General features: G+C 39.9%; 1 protein-coding gene across 10 annotated transcripts in view; it reads left to right on the forward strand.

The window, feature by feature from the left end:
* PATJ (PATJ crumbs cell polarity complex component) overlaps positions 1-23,706 on the forward strand; it is a 389,086-nt gene that overhangs the window by 271,393 nt on the left and 93,987 nt on the right. For 7 of the 10 annotated variants that reach the window (XM_086394286.1, XM_086394288.1, XM_086394293.1 and 4 more), the window contains one exon: positions 8,536-8,628. The exons of the other annotated variants lie outside the window; for them this stretch is intronic. In XM_086394286.1, coding sequence (XP_086250412.1) covers positions 8,536-8,628 — 93 coding nt within the window. The remainder of the gene's footprint in view (positions 1-8,535; positions 8,629-23,706) is intronic. 10 annotated transcript variants of the gene reach the window in all.

Genomic DNA, 23,706 nt, shown 5'->3' on the forward strand with positions numbered 1-23,706 from the left:
CCATCTATTAGTGTCCTCTTTGATTTCTTTCACCAGTGTTTTATAGTTTTCTATGTATAGGTCTTTAGTTTCTTTAGGTAGATATATTCCCAAGAAATCCCTTGCATTCCTATACACTAATAATGAGAAAACAGAAAGAGAAATGAAGGAAACAATTCCATTCACCATTGGGAATCTTTACTCCCTTCATAGTTAAGTAATACTCATGATTCATTTAAAAAGTAAAAATTTCCCCTTTTTCTTTATGTGACATCACTTGCGTGTATAGAAAAAGAGGGATCCATTTCCAAATGGGTTTATCAATTAGGATTCTGTCACTTTTCCTTCCCTTGTTATCACCATGTTTTATTATAATAATGTAGGACTGTAAACACCTCACTAAATTGTATTCTTTTTTAGGGCCAGGCTTATTGTCTTCCTGATCACTGAATCCTCAGTGCTTAACATGTAGTACTTGCTTAATAAATATTTGTAGAATAAGTGAATGGCTTTTCTACTGTATCCTTGATGCTTCATATTAGTGTTGCATACTTACTTCTTACTGATTCAATTTGTTCTGCCATTACTTGCCAAATACCTACTTTGTAGAACATAAAAGAATTAATTGCGCAAGTCTCTAGACTCAAAGAACTTGCAGTCTAACATGGTAAATAACACATGTATGTTACTAAAATAAGGTGTCCTAAGAGATAAAGTTTTAGGAGGAGTTCACAGATGAATACCAGAAGATGTTCTCCTGGTAGGAGAACAGATATATTGAATTTTAAAATATGAATATGGTTAGATAAGAATGTAGGAACAGCCTAAACAAAAGCCCAGAAATAAGAAAAATCAGGGTGTGGAAAAGGGAGAAGAATACAATAGGTATATGAAAGGGAGTAATAGAGGATGGAATTGAAAAAATAAATTGAGGTCAAATGAAAGAGGCTTGAATTTAAATCTCAGAAGGACTGGATGTTATGCATTAGGTATTTGGAGCTGTTGAAGGTGTTTTGAATAATGAAATAGTCTGATCAGGGCTCTACTCCAGGTAGCTTAGTCTAATAGCAAAGTCAAAAGTGTCTTGACATTAAAAACCCAATTAGGAAGTTACTGCTATAGTGTCTCCTAAGAGTTATGAGGACTCGTGTGTACTTGAGAGTCAAGATGTTTATTCCATTCCTCCATAAGGCAGGCAGAATCTTTTAGAATATCTTTATAGAAGAAAGAACCTTCATTTTCTTTTTGTTTCAGAAGTTGTGCTTTTTTGAATACCAAGTGAGATGGAACAGACTTCATAAAGAATGGAGAGGTTGATTACCCAGGGAATCCTATTAGCGTAATTTCCATTTAAACTTTTATTGTGTATTGCCTTTCTGGAATTCTGAATAGCCTTGAAAATATGGTCACAATTGGGAATAGGAGAAAAAAATTTAATTTGTCACATCAAGCAAACATGACTTTGCAGAAATATTGGTGAACTTAGGTGGTTGGCAATGAAACTAATAAATCATTTTGTGGGTTTTTTGAAGGGAGTATTGGATTTATGAAATATGGGGATGACAAAATTTAAACCAACTTAAGTTTTATTTTGGGGAAAAAAAGTTTTTATTTATATCAGAGAGGTATAGTTGCTGGGGTTTTTTATTATTAATTTTGGTTAGTAAAATCTTAAAAGGAAAACAGTTGTATATACTGATATGATCCTTTGTCGTGTTAAATAAGGAGAGGAGGAAAGAAACACTATGTCACTTTTATCTGCCCAGAAGTGTTTTTCTAATCCACAGTAATATCCTTAACTAATTTAACTTTCATTGATAGCCTACTCTTGAATAAAATATAAATTCCTACTGTCACGGTTCTCAGTGTCTAGAGGGCGAAAACTATAGACATTTAGTGGGTATGAAAAAAGTAGTACAAAAATATAACATCTATGATCACTTTATGTAGAAGATCTTGGAGGAACCCAGTGGAGGAAGTTTAAAGCTTTCAGAGGGTTTGGAAGAGACTTCTCAGTAGAGATTGAATAGCATTTCTTATCAGTCCTTTTTTGGTGACTCTGGAGTGGGGGGGTGGGGGAGGTGGTAAAGTCTATGTTAAATGTATGAACCATGAGCCTTGCCCTTTCCTCTCATTTATCTATAAAGCATAATTCACTATGGAATCTTCTGACTGTAGTCTTCACAGGGAAAGGTTATTCTCTTTGAGCAGCCTTCGCTGAACGGGCAGCTTTGGACAGGTGGTCTGAAGATCAGCAACAGGGGAAGGGAACACCCAGCCATCCAGAATAGCTGGATCATCTTGAGTGTTAATGGGCTGCTATCCATCAGCCAGATGGTCTTCAACCACCGTGATGCGATTGTGCTTTGGAAATCATGCCTACTGACCTGTTTTCCCCTTTCTACCTGACTGACTCCTGTTTTTTAAGCTCCTAGTCAGCAGGGTAATTTATACATATAAGCCATTCTGTTCTCAGAACAGAACCCTCATTGTTTTGCTCTGTGCTTCATTTAAGCATGAAAACTCTTATGTAACGCTCTCCTAGAAAAGTAAATACTTTATTTGCTAACCTCTTTCGACTCCAACTTCCTTTTTACCTGTCTCTTCTCTCCATCTAGATTTTGACTTCAAATCCTCCTTTATGGAGCTATCTCAGACTAAACCAGTAACTAAAAACATAAGAAATGTTTTAGAAGAGACTCAAGGTACAGTTATAAAGAGCATCAACTTTGAAATGAGACAGAACCTAGGATGAATATAGAAATGAATTAGACTCAGGAAATGAATGAGGCACAGATGTTGGATTCAAGCATTTTCCCATCTTATTGGGGAGATCAATTCTTTACATATGTAATTAGGATACAAATGAGATGATGGAAGTGACATAAGAGGTTCATGTAAACTGGTAGGTAAGCTTAGGGGAAGAAGAGACATCCTTCAGCAAGAATAAGGAAAGAATTTATGGAGTAAGGTGCATTTGAGACATGGCATTGTATGATAAATTCTGTGGATGTTAGATATAAAGGGTATTCTTTTTTTGTTTTTATTCAAATCTTAAAGGATATATAGACCATCTGTCTTGCCCGTATTTTCTTGAATTTTCAAAGTTAAAGCATCAAACTGCTGTTTTCTTTCCCTCTTTAGTATTCATTTTATAAAGACCAAGAAAATTTCATTTCTTATATTTTCATGCTGAAAGAAATGTAAAGATTTCTCTGATTCTCTAAATAATACTTTCCTTTTCCTAAGGAGACATATATGTAATTAGATGAATGGCATCAGCTAACCACGATCTTGGTAAAAAATCTCTCATCTGGGACAGAGGAGGTGACCATTTGCAGGGTTACTTGAGAAGCCACCTGTGGGTTTGTCTTACAATCCAATGCTACAGTTACAAGCATTGTTTCTATTACATCCTCCACTTGGATAGCATAGCCTCCCCAGGGCCTCTACAGGGCTTCCTACAGCTTACAGAACCAGATACTAAGTAACCAGGGCATTAAAGGTTTTTCTTCCTTTTAAAAGTATCTATTTTTTTCTGTCTCTAGAACTTACCCACTATCTAAAACACTGAAAAGCTATATATTTTCAAGCTTTGTTTCTTAACTTTGACATGTTTGTATTATATGGTAATTTCTTGATTACGCAAAATTCATAGAGAGATGTTCTATCTAATGAAAATTTCTGGGTAGCAAACTCTAAAATACTTTTTGATAATCTAATGACAGTGATATTTTTTAAGGTTGCGAATCCTGTCTTTCATAAGATTAGTTATCAACACTCATAAATGAAAAGAAAGAATAAGAAACAGGAGCATCATTTGATTTACTTAGGACCTGAGGCATAGTTACCAACAATATGGCCTTTGGTGGTAGTCTTACCTAGCTGTGAATCCTGGGTCTGATTCTTACTGGCTAGGGTTCTTTAACAGATTATTTTAAATGTATCACTTTTTCTTATTTGTGAATTGGCATCACAGTGGTACTCATTTATTTAGCCTTTTTATAACTACATGAAACAGGTCATAAACAAAGCCTGTCTCAACAAAAAGCTAAAAATAAAAATTAATAGCACCTAAGTCAGTTTAGTTCAGTCACTCAGTCGTGTCCGACTCTTTGCGACCCCATGAATCGCAGCATGCCAGGCCTCCCTGTCCATCGCCAACTCCCGAAGTCTACCCAAATTCATGTCCATTGAGTTGGTGATGCTATCCATCCATCTCATCCTCTGTCGTCCCCTTCTCCTCCAGCCCCCAATCCCTCCCAGCATCAGAGTCTTTTCCAATAAGTCAACTCTTCGCGTGAGATGGCCAAAGTATTGGAGTTTCAGCTTCAACATCTGTCCTTCCAAAGAATACCCAGGACTGATCTCCTTTAGGATGGACTGATTGGATTTCCTTGCAGTCCAAGGGACTCTCAAGAGTCTTCTCCAACACCACAGTTCAAAAGCATCAATTCTTTGGCACTCAGCTTTCTTCACCGTCCAACTCTCACACCCATACATGACTACTGGAAAAACCATAGCCTTGACTAGATGGAGCTTTGTTGGCAAAGTAATGTCTCTGCTTTTCAATATGCTATCTAGGTTGGTCATAACTTTCCTTCCAAGCAGTAAGCAGTAATTTCATGGCTGCAATCACCATCTGCAGTGATTTTGGAGCCCCCAAAAATAAAGTCTGACACTGTTTCCCTATCTATTTGCCATGAAGTGATGGGACCAGATGCCATGATCTTAGTTTTCTGAATATTGAGCTTTAAGCCAACTTTTTCACTCTCCTCCTTCACTTTCATCAAGAGGCTTTTTAGTTCCTCTTCACTTTCTGCCATAAGAGTGGTGTCATCTGCATATCTGAGGTTATTGATATTTCTCCCGGCAATCCTGATTCCAGCTTGTATTTCTTCCAGCCCAGCGTTTCTCATGATGTCTTCTGCATATAAGTTAAATAAGCAGGGTTACGACTATGGGGTCGCACAGAGTCAGACACAACTGAAGTGAATTAGCAGTAGCAGCAGCAATATACAGCCTTGACGTACTCCTTTTCCTATTTGGAACCAGTCTGTTGTTCCATGTCCAGTTCTAACTGTTGTTTCCTGACCTGTATATAGGTTTCTCAAGAGACAGGCCAGATGGTCTGGTGTCCCCATCTCTTTCAGAATTTTCCACAGTTTATTGTAATCCACACAGTCAAAGGCTTTGGCATAGTCAATAAAACAGAAATAGATGTTTTTCTGGAACTCTCTTGCTTTTCCCATGATCCAGCGAATGTTGGCAATTTGATCTCTGGTTCCTCTGCCTTTTCTAAAACCAGCTTGAACATCTGGAAGTTCACGGTTCATGTATTGCTGAAGCCTGGCTTGCAGAATTTTGAGCATTACTTTACTAGCGTGTGAGATGAGTGCAATTGTGCGGTAGTTTGAGCATTCTTTGGCATCACCTTTCTTTGGGATTGGAATGAAAACTGACCTTTTCCAGTCCTGTGGCCACTGCTGAGTTTTCCAGATTGCTGGCATATTGAGTGCAGCAACTAGTGTTGTGCTAATAGACATTTTAGAAGTTAGTGCATTACTCTTTAAGACAACCTGATGGGATAGTATTTTTAACTTGATATTTTAATCTATACTTTAAAAAAAAGTATAGTTGACACTTGAACAACATGGTTTGAACTTTGTGGGTCCACTTACGTAGATTTTTCCGGTATTAAATACTGCAGGATTACCCAATTTGTGATTGGATGCCAAAGGACCACAGATACAGGGGGCAAACTATAAATTATACACGAAATTTCAACTGTGGGAAGGATCTGTGTTTCTAATCCTCACGTTGTTCATGAGTGTACTCTACTCAGATTTAGAAAGTAACTTGCAGATAATCTTATAATTCTCATGGCAAAGTTGAGACTTGAGTTCAGATCTGGCCAATTCTAAAGCCCATGCTACTTACCTTCTTGAATTTTTTTTTCTTCTGGATATTTCTCATAACTCTCCTTTATTGTTTTATAACAGGCAATTGGTTCGTTGTTGTTCAGTCACTGAGTCATGTCTGACTCTTTGTGACCCCGTGAACTTCAGCATGCCAGGCTTTTCTGTCCTCCAATATCTCCCACAGTTTGTTCAAATGCATGTCCATTGAGTCGTGATGCCATCCAACCATCTCATCCTCTGTCACCCTCTTCTTCTCTTGCGCTCAGTCTTTCCCAGCATCAGGGTCTTTTCCAGTGATTAGGCTCACCCCATCAGGTGGCCAAAGTATTGGAACTTCAGCTTCAGCATCAGTCCTTTCAATGAATAGTCGGGGTTGATTTCCTTTAGGATTGGCAGTTTGATCTCCTGCAGTCCAAGGGACTCTCAAGAGTCTTCTCTAGCACCACAATTTGAAAGCATCAATTAATTCTTTAATACATACTAATTCTTCTGTAATTGAACAGTGTAGAAATAACTAAGGCAAAATTCCCCAATCCCTAATCCTACACCCCAGAAGTACACAATTTAAAAATTTTGTGCTATATGCTTGCAAGTATTTCCCCTGCATCTATATGTATATGATGCGAAGAACTGACTCATTTGAAAAGACCCTGATGCTGGGAAAGATTGAAGGTGGAAGGAGAAGGGATGACAGAGGATGAGATGGTTGAATGGCATCACCAACTCAATGGACATGAGTTTGAGTAAACTCTGGGAGTTGGTGACAGACAGGGAGGCCTGGTGTGCTGCAGTCCATGGAGTTGTAAAGAGTCAGACACAACTGAGTGACTGAACTGAACTGATATCTATATGCTGTGTGGGGCTCTTTTCTGAAAAGATTGTGCTAATTTACACTTTCAATCGTGTGCAAAAATTCCTATTTCCCTGCACCATTTTTAATACTGAATGTTCTCTATTTGCTTGTCCATTTGATAGATGAAAGAATGTCATATCTTTGCTTTAATTTGTACTTCTTAAATTATGATGTTGAATGTCTCAAAATCAAAACAATTTCTCTATAAACAGTCCCACCTGAATTTGTAATAATCCCAGATGGTGGTGTTTTAAAATAAAAATCCATATAAATATAATGTAGATAGTCTGTTTATTATCCTTATTCTCCTCTATGTGCCCCCAGAAAGCAAAGCAAATAACTATAATATTTAATATATCATAATTCAATTGAGAAGATGCCTAATGTGCCTTGGAATTTTAATATGGCTTATTATTACCAGATGTCTCATTTACATTAAGTAAATATTTTTAGGAATTTTCAGAAAAGAATCATCAAGAAAGCAAGTACTGTATTCCAACCCAGTATTTATCAAATGTTTTCCATCTGCTAGGCAGAGTACTCAGTACCTAAGTTTTAGAGATAAACAAGATAAATGTAAGCTTTTATCAAATAGTTTAGCCTTGTGCAGAAGATAAGCCAATGTCTCTGAAAGTTTTGACTGGAGAGGACAGCATAGCTAATTCAGACTGACTGAAGCAATAAATAAGTGTATTGACTGTGACTGTGAAGTTGCTCAGTCGTCTCTGACTCTTTGTGACCCCATGGACTGTAGCCTACCAGGCTCCTCAGTCCGTGGAATTTTCCAGGCAAGAGTACTGGAGTGGGTTGCCATTTCCTTCTCCACAGGATCTTCCCGACCCAGGGATTGAATCCACCTGCATTGCAGGTCTCAGACGCTTTACCGTCTGAGCCACCAGAGAAGCCCCAAAATAAGTGTATTCTCCTTAAAACGATTGCTAAGAATAAAGCTGAGCGTCAGGTCTGGCTGGTGCAATGCCCTGGTTTTGTCATGAGAGAACCAGTTCTCCCATCTTTGTCTTTGCTCTGTCATTCAATCTAGTTTGCTTCTGGCTATGGGATGGCTGTCCGTGGCTATTTGCTTTTTATGCTCTCTTGTTAATTTGGGAGCCATGGGGACTTCTTGTGATTCTTTTAAGATCTAGGAAGGACCTTTTCAGAAGTCTCTAAGAAACCTCTCTTGGTGCCTCACTGACAAGAACTGGACCACATACCCATTCCTGGCAGAATCATTGGCCAAAAGAATTGAGATTAGCCTTAAGACAGTCAGGCCTACTCTGGGGGCAGAGAGTCGTCATCACTGTTCAGTCACTCAGTCATGTCTGACTCTTTGCGACCCCATAGACTGCAGCACTCCAGGATTCCCTGTCCTTTACAATCTTCCAGAGACTCATCTCCATTGAGTCGGTGATCCAACTATCTCATCCTCTGTCATCCCCTTTTCCTCTTACCCTCAATCTTTCCCAGCATCAGGGTCTTTTCCAGTAAGTTGGCTCTCCCCATCAGGTGGCCAAAGTATTGGAGCTTCAGCTTCAGCATCAGTCCTTCCAATGAGTATTCAGGGCAGAGAGTAGGGATCAGCTTTCTCTTAGGTATATCTCTGAGCCACAGATAGATATCTGAAAAAAAAAGAAAGGCCTTCTCCTGGAAAGGAAGAAAAGAGGAAACCACATCCACAATATCCACTACAACAATAAAGCAAGCAACTCTGATAAAGTACAGTTTAGGTGACTGTGAGTGAAGAATGACATCTTTGCCACTTTTTTTTTTAATGTCTCATAGGATCAGAGCGGCACTGAACTGGTTAGTGGTGAGGAAGACTCCAGTCTTGAAGTCGGTCTTAAACAATCTCCTGAAAGTGAAAGCTCCAAACTGGTGAGAATCCTGGTTATTTCATCCAATGTTTCTTTTAGGGATGAATTGTTTATATTTTGGATCAGTTGTTGGGTTTACTTCTCTTTGAATCTCGATCTCTGAGACAGCGGAAGCTATTCTTTATAGTGAATGACCCATCCACATAGCGAATGACCTAAGGAACAGAGCGTCCTCCTGCTTTCTTGAATTGTGCTGTCTGGGACTAAAGAAGCAATCTCTCTTTTAAATCTTGTTTAAATTGGGTTTCTTTAGGCTAAGGTGGTGCTGAATTAGTTCTAGAGGCAAAGAAATAGATACTAAATGTATTCCTTTGTTTATAAGACTTATTTAAACTTACCCAGGGGCTAGAGCATTAGGAGAGAGTCAGTTTTAGAGAACTTTCCCTCCTTATGTGTCCTACCTAATTGAGATCTTGTTATTTAATACTTATGGAGCTTTTGCTGTATACCATGTGCTGTGCTGTGTTCTACATTTATTTTCTGATCCTCATAGTGTAGGTGGCAATATTTTTCTTTTACACATGAGGAAAGCTTGCCTTGTTGTTGTTCAATCACTAAGTCATGTCCAACTCTTTGAGACTCTATGGACTGTAGCCCACCAGGCTTCTCTGTCCAAGAGATTTCCCTGGCAAAAATACTGGACTGGTTTCTGTTTTCTTCTCTAGAGGATCTTCCCTGACTAAGGATTAAACGATTTCTTCTGCCTTGACAGGCGAGTTCCTTACCTGGGAAGCGCAGACTTGCTTAAGGACATTAATTAACTTGCCAGAGGCCAGTCACTAGTCTGTCCTAGGCCTGGAGACTGATCTCATTTGGCCTGACTCCCAGCCTTTGCTCATAATCTACCTTCCTGTTTTGTAGCCTGGCACTTCCAAGGTTAGATTGCAAGTTCTCAAAAGACATGTGGGCTTTACCCCACCTCTGTTTCAAAATCTCTTATGAATCTCAAAGAATTAATCACTTGGGAGGGTCACTGTGATTTTATGATAGCATAGAATTGTTCATTTTACTTGAAGGATTTTGAAAAATCATCCATTTATCTTCTTTCAACTTTTAGAAAATATATATCAGACTGGCTTAGGGTCCATGTCCTAGAAAATGAACTGATTCAGGAGGAAGGAAAAGGACATTTAAGCAAAAGTGGAAATTATCAAGGTCCACTCTTACACAAATCCTACATGAGGCATCAGGAACAACAGATTAGGACCATTGTTCTTGAGCAAAGTGTTCCAGGGTTACACCATTCCTTTTCCAAACAATAAACTGCATCTTTGCACTGAAAGGGGATGAGGAACATCAGCACATTTCAAACTCAAACTCCTTCTTTCATTTAAAAATACTATTAACTTGTTCTTTTGGACATTGTTTTTCCATAGGTAGGTTAGGGAAACGTCTTTTAAAGAAATAGGGTTTTGTAAGTGTGGGACCCTGATTTCATCCATGGAGAAGATGGTGAAAAGAGTGAGAACACTCCTTTGCTTGTTGGGAGAGGCTGATAGTCCCACAGAGGCTCAGTTGTAGGCTGCAAACAAAAGCCATCTATCATCTACCCTGTTGCCAAGAAGGCAGCACAGGCAGAGGACATGAAAGGCTGGGAGTAATTTTTAGATATTGTTTCATGCTGCATTTTAATAGGAATAAAAGCCTTCCCAAACTTGTTGACTGGTATTTATTTTTCCCTTCCCCCATGACCTCTTTTTAGTATTCTGTAATTTATTTTTACCATTTCCAACAGAATATGCATGATCTAGTCAATTGAGGAAAGATAGCCTGAATTTGAGGAGAAGGCAATGGCACCCCACTCCAGTACTCTTGCCTAGAAAATCCCATGGATGGAGGAGCTTGGTAAGCTGCAGTCCATGGGGTCGCTAAGAGTTGGACACGACTGAGCTACTTCACTTTCACTTTTCACTTTCATGCATTGGAGAAGGAAATGGCAACCCACTCCAGTGTTCTTGCCTGGAGAATCCCAGGGATGGGGGAGCCTGGTGGGCTGCCGTCTATGGGGTCGCACAGAGTTGGACACAACTGAAGCGACTTAGCAGCAGCAGCCTGAATTTGAACAACTTCTATAGCATAAATATAAATGACTTAGCATAAATTATTGCTTAAGATTGTGTTTAACTTGGGCTAGTTAGACCTCATGAAGTGTCAGTTTACTCATCTGAAGAATGGGAGTAATCAGGGTGAGGAAACAAATAGGCAATAAAGTATAGAGTATAGGCACATAGTTGGTGCTTAGTAAGTTCATTCATTAATTCAGAATATATTTGCCAGTTGCCACTATGTTCCAGGCAATGGAGATATAAAAGTGAACAAAATGTACCAAAATGCCTGCATTTGTAGAGACTTATTCATGAGTAAATGGGGGAAGGGAGATAGCTAATACATAAATTAGCAAATTAAATTATATCAAATTGTTGTTCTCGAGGGTAAAAATTTCATTAGGCTCAACCTAACATATCCATTATTGTCTCATTATAAAGTACAATTGACTCTTGAAAAATGTGTTGGTTAGGGGTGCCAATCTTCTGCACAGTGGAAAATCTGTGTATAGCTTATAGTTATAAGGCCCACTGTGATTGGGGTTCCTTCAGATCTGTGGCTTAGTATTTACTTGAAAAGAAATCTGTGTAAGTGGACCCACATGGTTCAAACCAGGTCAGCTGTATTAATAGCAGTTTCTCATCATTCGTCCATTATTTGATTGTTTCTATTATGTGATGGTGAGAGCATCCCTGTGCTGCTGCACCATTCTAGGGTGGTTGCCTGATGCGCCTTGTCAGAAAACAGCGTGTGATCTTTATGGGTCTTGACTCCTCTCACCTTAGTTTAAGTCAGTTGGAAACAGTAAGATCTAACCCTCTAAAGGGAAACTATTTGTTTCCTGTAGGAGCATATGTCTCATCAATCACTGCTGGCCTTTACAGGAGAAACCAGGAGAAAAACACAGGCCTTGCTCTTAAGCAGCTTACCCTCGAGCATCAGTGAAGATAGAATTTGTTGTCTGGAAGATCAGACCAGGCAGAAATATATCGGAGAGAGAGAAAAAATGTTACAGGGGTTCAAAAGAGGATGGAAAACCATCTCGTTCAGGGATTAGGGATGGTTTCTTAGACTCTTGGCCTTTAAGGTGAACCTTTACAGATAAGAAGGTGATTGACTGCTGAGGTTGAAGTGAGCAGGAGAGGTTCACCAGGTGAATCAAACAGCGAGGGTGGTAGAGTTAAGATTAAAGACTAGGCTTTTGTACAGTGGGCAATAGAAGCTGAATAGTAGAATCACAGAGCTATGACTTACACTATGGATTATAGATTAATGTCTTCATTATTTCATGCTCAGTGTTCAAGAAATATCTCATTAACTACATAGATACACATATATACTAGGTGCTACCTATGAGAAATTATACTCCAAAGGGCTATTAAATTGCTTCTCCAAGATTACCTGTTTTCAGAATTAGGACTAAGCCATGAGTCTCCATATATTCCAGTGCTTATTCCTACTCTTCAGTTATGATTTGCTTTCATCCATATCTCCATAGTCCCCAGACTCACAGCCAAGGAGTTTATAATAACTTTAGTAGATATTTGATTTCTCTAAAATATATTTTAAAGGGAAAATAGCTTGTTTTTAGACAACCGATCAGATGATGGTTTGTGAAGCATAGATTCCGATTGTGAGAGACTGGAGGCAGGGTAGTGTCTGGAATCTATTTCAGAAGTCTAGGTGAGAGCCTGTTAAGACTATTTTTTAAGCCTTTTCAAAGGAACTTAAAAAAAAAAACAAAAAAAAACAACCAACTATTTGTACAGAGCTTTGCAATTTGTGAAACAGTCTTTTTTATTATTAGCTTAATTTTTTTAGTATCTAGTTTTTCAAATAAGATACTAGTTTGTGATTTTATTCAATTTTATCCCCAAAATAGCCCAATGTAAGAAGTAGGGCAGGAGTTACTTTTCCCTGATTTACAGATGAGACCTTAAGCTGCTTAGTGAAAAATCACAAAACTAGAAATTAGAAGAGCTTGTCCTCATCCTGAAGGGTCCGTTTCTCTCTGGTATTTTGACATAGAAGAGCATGAATCCCTAAAATAATTGTTTTACTTTTTGGGGTATAAACTTATGTCTTTATCATGTTGGGGGCATCTGTGTTAATATACTTTTGGGTGGATAATATAACTAAATTATTAAGAGTGCAGAGATTAGAGCCATTCTGCTTAGATTCAAATCCTGATTCCACTATTTACTTGCCATGTAACCATAGGCAAATGGCTTTGCCTCTTTGTGCCTCAGTTTCTGTGTCTGTAAGATGGGAGAAAGAAAATAATGGTTATTGTGAGAGTAAGGAGTTAGTAACTATAAAGTACCACGAAGAACTATGCCAGAGTACATGGAATCACTGTCTAAGAGGGAGTTGTGCTGCTGCTGATGATATTATGCTGATTAAAGCATTAAAGGTGAGTCAGATAAGGATTAGCTGTTCTACGTGAAGCATTAGGTGTAACTTGGAAAACTGAAGTGAAAATTTTTCAACCCCCAAAGTGCAATCGCTGATAACAGACAGCATCTATTGAATGCCTGTGTGGCAGGCATTATTCTAAACTTGTTCACCTAATAGTCCTGTGAACTTAGTACTAGCATTATCCTCATTTAAAAGATGAGAAAACTGAGGTGCTGCAGTGTTAATTAAGTAAGTTGCCTAAAGAATCACCCAGTGAAGCTAGGATCCAGGCCTGTGTGCTCTGAGGCTGGAGCCTGCACTCCAAACCACTACGCAGGACTGCCTCTCAGCGAGACTCAAACGGAACAAAACCGAGTCAAGGGGCAGCAAGAGAGTTACACTGAGATCTGAACTTTGTTATTTTCACTTCCTTTTGGTCTCGATCTTGAACTCCAACACAGAAAATTTTGGCATAGAAATAGGTAGATTCTGAAAATTACCTTTCACGTTGGTAGATGAAGTTATATAGACTTCCAAACCAATGTTGCATAAAATAAAGGAAACTAAGACTTTTCAAGAAGCTAACCTGTGCCAGGCATTTTCTTACTGGTTATTTTATTTAACCCAATGATGCACCTGTTATTAGCCCTACTCTGTGGAAAAGATACTGAGGTTAAGAGATGGCAAGTTTTTTTCCTCAGATCTCACAGCTGGAATAATATGGTTGGGACTCAAACTCAGTTCTCTTTGCTTCTAAACCCCATCTTCTTGTCACTTTATAGTTCTCATAACCTTCCTTGGAACATCAGATATATCACTGTGTGATCTATTTTCAAACAATAAATATTAATTGACTTTTCCAACGAGTCATCTGTTCACATCAGATGACCAAAAGACTGGAGCTTCAGCTTCAGCATCAGTCCTTCCAGTGGATATTTAGGGTTGATCTCCCTTAAGATTGCCTGGTTTGATCTCCTTGCTGCCCAAGGGACTTTCAGGAGTCTTCTCCAGCACCACAGTTCCAAGGCATCTATTCTTTGGTATTACCTTTTTTATGGTCGAGCTCTCACAACTCTTCGTGACCACTGGGAAAACCATAGCCTTGACCAAACGTACCTTTGTTGGCAAAGTAATGTCTCTGTTTTTCAACACATTTCTAGGTTTGTCATAGCTTTCCTGCAATCATCTTCTGATTTCATGGCTGAAGTCACTGTCCGCAGTGATTTTGGAGCCCAAGAAGAGAAAATCTGTTACTACTTCCACCTTTTCCCCTTCTATTTGCCATGCAGTAATGGGGCTGGATGCCATGATTTAGTTTAGTTTAGTTTTTTTTTTTTTTTTTTTGGAGAAGGCAATGGCACCCCACTCCAGTACTCTTGCTTGGAAAATCCCATGGACCGAGGAGCCTGGTAGGCTGCAGTCCATGGGGTTGCTAAGAGTAGGACACAACTGAGCGACTTCACTTTCACTTTTCACTTTCATGCATTGGAGAGGAAATGGCAACCCACTCCAGTGTTCTTGCCTGGAGAATCCCGTGGACGGGGGAGCCTGGTGGGCTGCCGTCTATGGGGCTGCAGAGTTGGACACGACTGAAGCGACTTAGCAGCAGCAGCAGCAGCAGCAGTTTTGTTTTTTTAATATATAGTCTTAAGCCAGCTCTTTCACTCTCCTCCTTCACCCTCCTCAAGAGGCTATTTAGTTCCTCTTCACTTTCTGCCATTAGAGTGGTATCATCTGCATATCTGAGGTTGTTGATGTTTCTCCCACCTATCCTGATTCCAGCTTGTAACTCAGCCAGCCCTGTGTTTCTCATGATGTGCTTAAAGTATAGGTTAAATGAACAGGGTGACTGCGGACAGCCCTGTCATACTCCTTTCTTGATCTTGAACCAGTCACTTGTTCCATACAGGGTTCTAACTGTTGCTTCTTGACCCGCATACAGGTTTCTCAGGAGACAGGTAGGATGGTCTGGTATTGCTGTCCCTCTAAGAGCTTTTCACAGTTTATCATCATCCACGCAGTCAAAAGCTTTAGTGTAGTTGATGAAACAGAGATAAATGTTTTTCTGAAATTCCCTTGCTTTCTCTATAATCCAGCAAATGTTGGCAATTTGAACTCTAGTTTCTCTTCCTTTTCTAAACCCAGCTTGGACATCTAGAAGTTCTTGGTTCACATGATGTTGAAGCCTAGCATGCACGATTTTAAACATAACCTTACTAGCATGGGAGATGAGTACAATTGTCTGATGGTTAGCACATTCTTTGGATCTCTAATCTTGTCTCATTCTATAGTTTTCTTCCTTGATATAAAACTAATTTACATTTTTTTTTTGTTCTTGTCTGTCTCCTTTTCCACATTGTTACAGAGACTAATAGCCAGTAAAATGATTTCAAAGTTACTTCCTTACAACAAAATAATAAAAAGACAACTCAGTTGAAAGATAGGTAGGATCTAAATAGACAGTTTTCCATACAAATGGCCAATAAGCACATAAAAAGATGGTCAACTTCATTAACCATTAGAGAAATGCACATCAAAAACCACTATGAGATACCACTTCATACCTGCTAGGAGACAATAAATAAATACACAGATAATACAAGTGCTGACAGGGATTTGGAGAAATTGGAACTCTCCTATATTGCTTGTAGAAATGTAAAATGACACAGCCAGTTTGGAAAATGGTTTGTAGTTCCTCAAAATAGTAAACAGAATTACCATGTGACCCAGCAGTTTTACCCTTAAGTATGTACCTAAGAGAAATGAAACTATATAACACAAAAAAACTTGTACACAAATGTTTACAGCAGTATTATTAATAGTAGCCTCAAAATAGACACAACCCAAATGTCCACCGGCTGCAAGTGTGCATGCTAAGTCACTGCAGTCGTGTCCAACTCTTTGCAACCCTGTGGACTGTAGCCCACCAGGTTCCTCTGTCCATGGGATTTCTCCAGGCAAGAATACTGGAGTGGGTTGTCATACCCTCCTCCAGGGGATCTTCCCGACCCAGGTATCAAACACAGACTCTTATGTCTCCTGCATTGGCAGGCAGGGTCTTTACCACTAGTTCCACCTGGGAAGGCCTGGTATACTCACAATGGATGCCCTTATTTAATAGTGAAAGATAAAGAGGTACTGATACATAATGCTACAATAATAAAAATCAATAGAGACAGAAAGTAAATTAGTGGTTGCCTATGTCTGAAGGATGGGTAATGATCCTAATGGGTACAGGGATTCTTTCAGAGATTATGAAATGCTCTAAACTTCTATTGTGATGACACTTGTACAATTCTGAATGGTAAAACCATTGTATTGTACACTGTAGATGGGTAAATTTTATGATATGTTAATTATGTCTCAATAAAGATGTTTTTAAAATTACAGGAGGAAGAAGAAAGGGGGAAGACAGAAGACAGACATTCCACAAACTAAAATCAAATCAGAAATTTAAAAAAATATATATTTATTGGGCTGTTCCAGGTCTTAGTTGCAGCACGCAGGATCTTTGCTTTTTGTTGTGGCATTTAGGGTGTATTTAGTTGTGGCATGTGGGATCTTCATTGCAACATGCAAACTCTTAATTGTGGCATGTGGGATCTGGTTCCCTGACCAGACTGAGCCCAGGCCACCTGCATTGGGAGCTTGGAGTTTTAGCCACTGGACCACCAGAGAAGTCCCTCAAATCAGAAATATTATTCTAAGCAAGCTCTAGACCGGAAATTCTGTGATTCTGTTAAATAACTGTAATATGATCCCATGCAAGGAGCTTTTCATGTATAATCTCGCCACCTTTTGGAACTTTTTGCAAGTGTTTAATAATCTGCACCCTAACAGAAGGAGCTTGACTTCTTTGTCCATCAGAATTAAAGCCTGAGTTTATTTTCGTACATTCTTGTGTTTGGCCCATTGCGGCACTCTGTGCTGGTTCCTGGGAAGATACTACTGAAGGTAAACAGACGCAGTCTCTCTTCTTGTGATGCTTACAGTCTTCTTAGGACAGTGACATCATGTAATGTTACAAATAGATTGAAATCTAAACGTTGATCAAAGCCAAGAACAAGAGGTGTTTAGTGCTAAGAGAGCATATTATAGGGGGATTTGACCTTCCTGGGGAGGTCTCTTCCAGGGAAAACTGAACTGAGATCTGAAGGAGAAGCTGGTGCTCCCTGACAGTGGGAGAAAGAAGAAACAAAGGCGGGAGCTAGGCAACCTTAGAGCCACAGTGGGTCTGGAAAACTGACATTCTCAACATTCATGGTTGCCAGAACTGGTGAGGTGGGAACTAAACTGGAGCGGATGACAAGAACCAGGCCACTCTGATGAGATGGTCTCTCCGCTTACGGCAGAGGGAAGCCACGGGGGGGCTTTGGAGGGGACTCTAAACTGTAGTTGAACTGTAGTGAGTGATCAGATTGGACAGCGGCCAGCATGGTTGCTGATGGTCTGGCTGGGAGTTTACTGCAGCAAAAGCAGTGGCAGTCTGGGAGAGATGGCGGCGGCAGGACAGAGTCTCATATTCTGTCTTTGCAAAAATTGTAATAAAATAAACAGCAAGGTAATATATGTGTTTACCAGGTATATTCCACAGAGTTGCCAGTCAAAGAATTTGCCTTTCTTGCTCCCAGTATGCAAACCTACTGCTGTACGTGTGCTTTAAAGCTTTCCTCTGAATGCAGGTTTAAAGCTATTAAAATGGCAATTGTTACACCATCTGGGTCTTGAGAACAAGCATCATCCCAGGGCTTGGCCAGCAGCCCATGATAACCCTGCTAGGAAATGCCCCCAGCAGATGTGCCTGGCATTCCTGCCGCGTTTTATGACAGTGCTTAGCAACACTGCAGTCTGCGTGTCAAGTGATCCCTGTCCTTACAGACCTGGTTCATGTCCAGCAGCATCAAGAACACTTAGATGTTTCAGAATTTTTCAAAATGTCTAGATTTTTTTCAAGCTGTCTGCAGGGTTTGTCTTTACTATTGTCTTTCATTATGAAATGTAATTTCTGATTCTTAGAACAAGAATAGACGATTGAGAGGAGTATTACAATCAACTCAAAGTGCATTCCAACTATAGTTTCTCTGTGGAGATTTTAGAATTTACAGGGTAGCAAGATGCCTGGGGAAGTATGAATTGTTTCTGAATTAACTATCATTAACCTAAATGGGCTGTGACATGGAAATTCACACTCAGCTGACAGTACATTTTACCATTTCAAGTCCCCACCAGCCAGAATAGCAGCATCTTAGGAACACTTTTTACTCTTTACCTTGGTGCACTTGATCTGTATAAAATTTTCAAACATGCTTATTGAAAAATCAGTGTTGAGTGTTATAAGTAATACCCATATCCCCAAATGGCCTGATAGTACTTTCTTTTGCAGATTAAAAAGATGGTCAAATAAAATCATGGGCTCTGATATCTGAACAAACATGAATTTCCCCACCAGCCTTCACTAGCTCTGACCTAGAAAGTGACTTATTCTGTCTTCATTTCTTCATTGAAAAATGGGGGTGTGGGGGGAGGAGGCTGGTCATTTTGTCCTGTGAAGATCGAGTGTGACTTTATATGTGAAACCCTTAATAATGCTTGGCATGCAGAAAGGCTCAGTAAATGTAGCTATTGTTAACACCAGGTTTTGTCTATATAAAATCTAGGTGTGCTAGAACCCTCATTTTTCATACACATTTCCTGAGAATCTGTGATGCGTCAAACTCTAGGAATGTAGAGATAAGATATCGTTCATCCAGGAGTTCACCACCTTAGGTCTAATGCAAAGGTTACAAGCTGCTTGTCAGGATATATTAAAGATCCTTGTTTCTGTTTTCTACTGAAAATGGACCAGCATTCCAAGCTGCCCTTTTCATCAATTATTCACTTCGAGTTTATTTCACTCCCTACCTTTCTACCATTCTTTAACCCTAGCCTGCTTCCCATCACCTGTAAGTACCTGAGTACCTACATCATCCCCATCACCTGTGAGTACCTGAGGCTGCATCCCAGATCTACAAGCTGTGGTCAGGTGCGTGGGCCTGGCAGAAAGTGAAAGCTGAGAAATAGGCAGAAGCTGTTGGTGGAGAGCTGTGTGGACTAGGAGAAACGGCTTAATACCTTTGAGGTGTTTTTTAAAGGGAGATTATAATGATGAGATCAGCCTATTGATAAGGTCATTTTGAGCTTATTTGTGAAGAATCTGATAGAAAAGGTCAAAACTGAAGACAAAGAGTTAAAAAGCCGTTAGAGTAAAATGAGATGAAAGTTGATAGTGACCTAAACTAGGGGATCTGTTAGTGAGTGGTGATTTTCAGTAAATACAGGAGTTAGAATTGACAGGACTCCGTGATTGTGTGAATGATTGTGTGAATGTCAAAACTGAGGAAGAGGAGTGATGCAAGGACTCTCCTATTACAGCGTGGGTAGCCAGCTGGCTGGGTGGATGCCGTTCACTGACCGAAGAAAGAGGAAGGGAATTCCCTGGTGGCCCAGTGGGTTAGGATTCGGCGGTTTCATTGTTATGGCATCCCTGGTCCTGGAACTAAGATCCTGCCTGCTGTGCAGAGTGGCCATATAAATAGGGTGAAAAAAGAAGAGGAGGAGAAGCAGATTTGCAGGGAAAGATGATTTGTTCTGTCTTGTCCACTGAGTTTTAAGTCTCTTTGTAAGACAGAAAACTGTTATTTAATAATTATTTATTAGTACCTCTCCCTGTAATAGACACTTGAAAAGATTATCTCATTTATCCCAACAAAAGCAGTAGTAGTAATAATAATATGACCCATTTTTGCTGAGCACTTATCATTTGTTAGGAATGAACACAGTGTATTATCTCCATCCTCCCCACAATAAAGCATCATTACTTCCATTTTGCAGACCAGGGACCTGAGTATCCGAGATGCTGAGTCATTTGCTCAAAGGTTTAGGGGCAGAAAGTGCCACAGTAAGGATTCAAAGCAGTATGTGTTTGACTCATGGGCCTGACTCATGCTACACTGCCTCTCTAAGAGGTGTCTGGTATCAACCCATGAAGAAGCTGAAGTTTAGAGAAGTCTTATTTGTCATAGAGCATATAATCTAACTAGAACACTAGGATCTGACCACAGTTGACCCCAAAGTCCAAGCTTTCTTCTTTATCCAGATAATACTAAAGAATTTTTAATTAGACCCACATGGATCTGTGACAGTGTTTACTGGTCAGTGGGTAATATGAAAAATAATAATCACATGGAGAGTTCTTCATAAAGCTAAATTTATTTGATTTAAAGGACTGTCCTTTAAAACTGTGTTCTAGCTAACTTTTTAGTGTAAAAATGGCTCTTCCTACAGGACATTATGGTGGTAATATCTGGTGGCAGTTGTGGGGAAAGGACCTGACTAAGTTGAACCCTCTTAAATCACTGATATTTGACCATTTTTTGACTCATAAAATAGCAAATCCATATGCTCCAACCTAATATTTCTATGCTCTCAATTACTTGCCCCCCACAGAAGGTAACTCTGTAACTCCAAAATTCTTTTGAAAAATTTCTGGTCTGTGAAATCCCCAAATCTAAGAAAATCTACTTTGCTTCATATCGTGTCCTTGAAATCAGGAATACTTTGCAAATGATTCAATGGAAGCAGACAAAGACAGAGATTAGTAAAAGCTGGCTTCAGTTTTAAACCTGGCTAACTGGGAGGTTAATGTTGTCACTAATTAAAAAAAAAAAAAGGAAAAGCATAACAAAGAAACAGACTTATGGGAGAAGGTAAGGAGTTCAGTGTGGAATTTTAAAGAAATAATATACCCCTGTATCAGGTTCAGTTCATCAATTTTGACTGCTGCGCTTGATTAAAAATTATTCCTAAGTGCTTTTGAAGTGCTGGCATCCAAGATTGGAAAAAAAATAGTTTAAAATGTGTTTCTGATGATTATAGGCTTCTTCTTAAGTCTTCTGTATCCAGGCTGGAATTCTCAGGTGTAATACCCTGCTCATTTTTAAAGCAAGATCTTAAACTATCTGCTTAAAATCCATTTTTATCCCGTTTGCTCTCCATCAAGAACTGCAGGATTTCTAGTTTGGCTCTGGACGCTGAAGCCACTGTGTGAACACTGTTCTCTGTTTCAGATCCAGGATGAAAACAGCATCTATAGCAGGAGTGTAGCGTTTCCTATAGGAGAATTTCTGTGAGTCAGCATCAGCCTCTCTCTTGTGACAGTATGCAAATTACCAATGGCAGCGCTCAAACGCATTCACGTGTGTGGCATTTTCACAGCTCATCGTACTCTATGTCTTGTATTTCTGAAATCACTTGAGATTTGCCTACATGATAAATTTCCCTTTCCTAGTAATAAAAAAAAAAGACTATATCTGCAGTCAAGTCTACTTCTTGTGCAAAAGTCACAAGAGAAAACCTTTGGTCTTTTCACTCTTTTCTCTTCCCCTCTGCATTGTAATGAAGATAATACAGAGATGTGAAGTAACCTCACAAACTCAAAGACAGTAGAGATATAGATACACATTTTTAACACAGATTCACTTCTTGGACATCTGCTAGCTTTCGTTCACTCCCATGCGATTTAATGGCCTGCTGTGGAGACTTGTTACTCAACTTCGAATTTCATCTTGCCAGAAAGGAAGCTATTGCTTACCAGATATTTCTAAATTGAGAAAGTAATCTTTTTTATTTTTTTAAAGATTTTTTCTTTGATGTGGACCATTTTAAGGTCTTTATTGAATTTGTTACAATACTGCTTCTGTTTGATCTTTTTTTATTTGTTTGTTTTTTTGGCCTTGAGGCATGTGGGAGCCTGAAGGGCTACAGTCCACAGGGTTGCACAGAGTTGGACATGACTGAAGTGACTTAGCATGCACACATGCCTGTAGAATCTTAGCTCCCTGACCAGGGATCGAACCTGCACCCCTTGCATTGGAAGGCAAAGTCTTAGTCTCTGGACCACCAGGAAAGTCCTGAGAAAGTAATCTTATAATCATAATTATTTAGCAAGCATGAGGGGCCCAGAGAAGCTCTCAGTTGTGACAGCGCAGAGCCCTGAACTCATACTTTCTTTCCCGTGACTGCTGCTCCACCATCTGAATCCCAGAGCTTCTCAGAAGTGTAGTGGTGTTTCTTGTGAAGTTTTCATTTCTCTGTGCATGCATGCTCAGTTACATCAGTCGTGTCTGAGTCTTTGCAGTCCTATAGACTATGGCCAGCCAAGCTCTTCTTGTCCTTGGGATTCTCCAGGCAAGAATACTGGACTGGGTTGTCATTTCCTCCTCCAAGTTATCTTCCCAACCTAGGGACTGAGCCTGTGTCTCCTGTGTCTCCTGCATTGCAGGCAGATTCTTTACCTACTGAGCCACCTCTTGCTTGCTTGCTAAGTCGCTTCAGTCGTGTCCAACTCTGTGCGACCCCATAGACGGCAGCCCACCAGGCTCCCCCATCCCTGGGATTGTCCAGGCAAGAACACTGGAGTGAGTTGCCGTTTCCTTCTCCAATGCATGAAAGTGAAAAGTGAAAGCAAAGTCGCTCAGTCATGTCCGACTCTTAGCAACTCCACGGACTGTAGCCCACCAGGCTCCTCCGTCCATGGGATTTTCCAGGCAAGAGTACTGGAGTAGGGTGCCATCACCTTCTCCGGAGCCACCTCTGGGGAAGCCTTATTAGCGAACATAATTTTAAGATCCTATAATCTAAAACTTATGTTGATTATCTTATTTTTCAAAGAAAGCAGTCAATAAGCAAGTTTGTATTGAAGTTCTGTTATATCCCCAGCACTGTGAGAGCCACAGGGCATATCACAGTGAGCAGGACACATAGGTCTTGCCTTCAGAGCTTTCAGAATTTCTGAGAATGATGGAAGCTAATGCTGTCACTGCATTTACTATGTGCTCTAAAAGGCATCGTTCTAAGTGCGTGACTTCGTGTTTCATATTAGGTGAATCCTATTACTATCCCCAGTTTATAGATCAGGAAACTGAGGCTCAGAGACACACAACTAGTAAGTATCACAGGCAGGATCTGAAAGTGAAGTGAAGTTGCTCAGTCCTGTCCGACTCTTTGCAATCAGGCAGGACCTGAATCTGATTTTAAATAACTTGGTGTTGGTGAGTACTATTGAAGGGGGAATTAAGATGCTGTGGGACCTTTTGCTAATGTGATTTCACTTGATCAGGTAATTAGATGAGTGAGTAGGAATTAGGGTGGGACTGATCTAGGTAAAAACTCATGTCTTTAGTCTGTTGTCTTATGCTCAGTTCACTTCATCTTCATTTAGGTACCTATTGGCTACAGGTTGTTTTTGTATAACTGAAGGCAGGGATGGTTGGAAGCAGAGGCCTGGTGCTGACAGAGGTGATTCTGCACATTTGTCTGACTCTTCTCAGCTTCAGACCTGCTTCCTCAGCACTGTGGGAGCACAGCTATTCCCAGCACCTAAGCCTCTCTGCTAGAAAGGGGCTGACTCTCTGCCTTTGGGTTCACTTTTGTTCCTGTGTGGTTTGAGTGTCCACACTTGGACCAGTCATGTGGCCAGACAGACAGGCCTGTTGAGTAGCCATCTTGGGGACAGAAGTCAACCAGTTTTGGTGACTGTAAGCTGAACATCAGTCCCATTATTCTCTATTATTTAGGATGTTCCCAGTGTTGCTTTCTA

Source organism: Bos grunniens, chromosome 3 (assembly GCF_055505025.1).
Source record: "Bos grunniens cultivar Pamir isolate PY7600 chromosome 3, Bosgru_T2T1.0, whole genome shotgun sequence".
Lineage (NCBI taxonomy): Eukaryota > Metazoa > Chordata > Mammalia > Artiodactyla > Bovidae > Bos > Bos grunniens.